Consider the following 3,808-nt stretch of genomic DNA (forward strand, 5'->3'; position numbering starts at 1 on the left):
CTCCTGGATTAACAATGCTGTAAATTGTAAAAATTTGAAATAAGCAGATCTGAGGTATTGTCATTCCTGAGCCACTCTGTCATTTCCAGACTCCTAGAAGAAGAAGCAACCAAGCGAGCCACGCTGGAGAAGCTCCACCAGGAGCAGGAGCTCACCATCAAGATGACGGAGGCTGAGAAGAAGGAACTGGAGACTATCTGGGAGATGAAAGACAAAGCTCTACAGGAGGCCATGCAGCAGCTGGATCAGCTGGAGAAGGAGCGGATGGAGGCCCTGGAGCAATACGAGGTGACCAATGCCCACCAGGAGCAACCCATCGCTGATATAGGGCTGATGATCTGGGGCGGTCCAAGTTCCAATCAAGATCTCACACTGAGTCACAGCACAACCCCTGCCTGGTTTTACTGCCCTCTGTTCCCCTTTGGGACATTTCCCTTCACATCCTGTCCCAGTGGCCACAAAGCAAATGAGAGGGAATTGCCCATACATGGTCAAGGGCAGCAATGGGATCTAATAGAAGTTTCCACCTTAATTGTTGGCACTCTATGAATGCCAATAATAAATATATTTTCCATTCTGCAGTATGTGGGCCCTGCAGGTCAGCCGCTGACCAACCCGAAAAAAAAAAAACTTTGCACAAAACTCCGAACAAATCAGCAAAGAAATCATTTATGTTCAATTTGATTTCATTTTATCTACAAATACAGACGTAAAGTACTATGGGGGGATCCGTATCAGGAATCCAAATCATTTCTATATGACCGTAGCTGACCATGTGACCAAGACCAAGAGTTCTTTTTTTAAATTTGGAAACATACAATGTTACTTTATAACAAAGATTTATTCTTTTACAGCATATTAAAACCAATCTAGAGGCCGCAACCAGCAAGACGAAGAGCTGGAAGGATAAAGTGGCGCAACACGAAGGTCTAATCCGACTTATACAGCCAGGTACAGAAGGACTGCTGCGATATTTCATTTATCATTTCTTGTAGAACCACATCAGTCTCTGTACAGAGGAGCTTACACTCTAATGTCCTACCGCACAGTCACATCAGTCTCTGTACAGAGGAGCTTACACTCTAATGTCCTACCGCACAGTCACATCAGTCTCTGTACAGAGGAGCTTACACTCTAATGTCCTACCGCACAGTCACATCAGTCTCTGTACAGAGGAGCTTACACTCTAATGTCCTACCGCACAGTCACATCAGTCTCTGTACAGAGGAGCTTACACTCTAATGTCCTACCGCACAGTCACATCAGTCTCTGTACAGAGGAGCTTACACTCTAATGTCCTACCGCACAGTCACATCAGTCTCTGTACAGAGGAGCTTACACTCTAATGTCCTACCGCACAGTCACATCAGTCTCTGTACAGAGGAGCTTACACTCTAATGTCCTACCGCACAGTCACATCAGTCTCTGTACAGAGGAGCTTACACTCTAATGTCCTACCGCACAGTCACATCAGTCTCTGTACAGAGGAGCTTACACTCTAATGTCCTACCGCACAGTCACATCAGTCTCTGTACAGAGGAGCTTACACTCTAATGTCCTACCGCACAGTCACATCAGTCTCTGTACAGAGGAGCTTACACTCTAATGTCCTACCGCACAGTCACATCAGTCTCTGTACAGAGGAGCTTACACTCTAATGTCCTACCGCACAGTCACATCAGTCTCTGTACAGAGGAGCTTACACTCTAATGTCCTACCGCACAGTCACATCAGTCTCTGTACAGAGGAGCTTACACTCTAATGTCCTACCGCACAGTCACATCAGTCTCTGTACAGAGGAGCTTACACTCTAATGTCCTACCGCACAGTCACATCAGTCTCTGTACAAAGGAGCTTACACTCTAATGCCCCACAACAGTCACGCACTATTATTATACATATAGCTCTGACATATACCGCACTGCTGTACAAGAACGCTGAGTTATTCAATTGTCAGGGGTTGTATTTTTTGGTGCCCACCAAACACTGACATATCAGTTGTGAGAGGACTGACCCCTTATCGCCTCACCTGGGAGTAATTGGACCGCTGTTCATTAAAATACTTTTTAGGAATGCGTATATTTGGTGAAATTCTTTAAATCCTCTCCGTCCCCCTTTTCAGGTTCTAAAAATCCCGGACTTATCACAAACTGGGGACCAGCTTCCTTCACCCAAGGGGAACTGGTGGAGAGGGAGAGGAACTGGCAAGAGAAAAAGAACAGCAGCGCGGACTAGAGCCTCCATCCCAGCGTGGCCCAGCAGATAGGACCGCGGCCCGAAAACCAGCCGCTGACAGCGGGAGAGTTTGTGCATGCGTTATTTGAAAAATTGTTTTTAATCCCCAAGCCGTATTCACTTCAAAAAGGGAGATGACAAAATACCAGCGAGATACCGTAATCACAAGGAACCGCCAGACTTTTCCAAAACAAGAAAGAACGTTCAACAAAACTGGAAGAACATGTCGGATAAAACACCTGACAGCCCAAAGGATTGTCCCACAGACCACAGAGACGTTCCTACAGACCACAGAGACGTTTCTACAGACCACAGAGACGTTCCTACAGACCACAGAGACGTTCCTACAGACCACAGAGACGTTCCTACAGACCACAGAGACGTTCCTACAGACCACAGAGACGTTCCTACAGACTGTACAGATCGCAAAGATTGTCCTTCAGACCATGAAGATCTTCTTGCAGACTGCGAACATCGGCCTACAGACAAGGAAGATATTCCTATGAACCATGAAAATCGTCCTAAATACTGTTAACAACGTCCTACAGACCACAATGATCATCCTTCAGACCATGAGGATCTTTCTACACACCGTAAGGAACGTCCTACAGACCAGGAAGATCTTCATATGAACTGTGGAGATCATCCTACATACTGTTAAGATCGTCCTACAGACCACAGTGATCATCATACAGACCACAAAGATCATTCTACAGACTATGAAGATTGTCCTACATACTGTTAAAAACGTCCTATAGACCACAATGATGATCAAACAGACCAGGAAGATTGTCCTTCAGACCATGAAGATCATCTTACAAGCCCTGAAGATCTTCTTGCAGACTGCGAACATCGGCCTACAGACCAGGAAGATATTCCTATGAACCATGAAGGTCATCCTACATACTGTTAAGAACGTCCTACAGACCACAATGATCATCGTACACACCACGAAGAAGATCCTACAGACCAGGAAGATCTTCCTGTGAACTGTGGAGATCATCCTACATACTGTTAAGATCATCCTACAGACCACAAAGCTCATCCTACAGACCAGGAAGATCATCCTGCAGACCATGAAGATCATTATCCAAACCGTGAGGAACGTCCTGCAGACCAGGAAGATCTTCCTACAGGCCTGAGTCTTGTCCAGGATGGGACAGCTGCGTGTCTGCCATTGTCCGTACTAAACCCTTTTAACAACACCCTAGAATAGGCGCGGGAACTTTTTTTTTTTTTTGCCGTTTCGTTTCCGGGGCGCTTGTACTTTCCATGTGTTTTTTTTTTTTTAATTTTAAATTGAAATGTAATATATTTGTCTGTGAAACGCGTTTCATGTGACAATAGGAATAGATGTTGTTGGATCCATTCAGAGAATCGGGTTTGTCTCAACAACCGTTACATTAAAAAATTATTTGCAGAAAATAAAAATTTGTAGATCTTTTTTTTTCCCCCTTTCCTTCGCACCTTCCATATTCCAGGGCAGAAAAGTTCAAAAGTAACACAAAGCAAAATTCCAGCCAAAAATAAAAACATAAACAGATAAATAATAGGTTATTAAAAGGTAAAATAA

At 44.5% G+C, this 3,808-nt stretch overlaps 1 protein-coding gene across 1 annotated transcript in view; it reads left to right on the top strand.

Moving 5' to 3' along the window:
- The window catches only part of SWAP70 (SWAP switching B-cell complex 70kDa subunit), an 81,173-nt gene extending 78,736 nt beyond the window's left edge, over window positions 1-2,437 (top strand). Inside the window, exons 11-13 of the mRNA XM_018573510.1 lie at window positions 90-288; window positions 855-951; window positions 2,123-2,437. Of these exons, the coding sequence (XP_018429012.1) occupies window positions 90-288; window positions 855-951; window positions 2,123-2,235 (409 nt within the window). The 3' untranslated portion in view covers window positions 2,236-2,437. The remainder of the gene's footprint in view (window positions 1-89; window positions 289-854; window positions 952-2,122) is intronic.
- Window positions 2,438-3,808: the final 1,371 nt, after the last annotated feature.

Source organism: Nanorana parkeri, unplaced genomic scaffold, assembly GCF_000935625.1.
Source record: "Nanorana parkeri isolate BGI_ZX_2015 unplaced genomic scaffold, ASM93562v1 scaffold2408, whole genome shotgun sequence".
NCBI lineage: Eukaryota > Metazoa > Chordata > Amphibia > Anura > Dicroglossidae > Nanorana > Nanorana parkeri.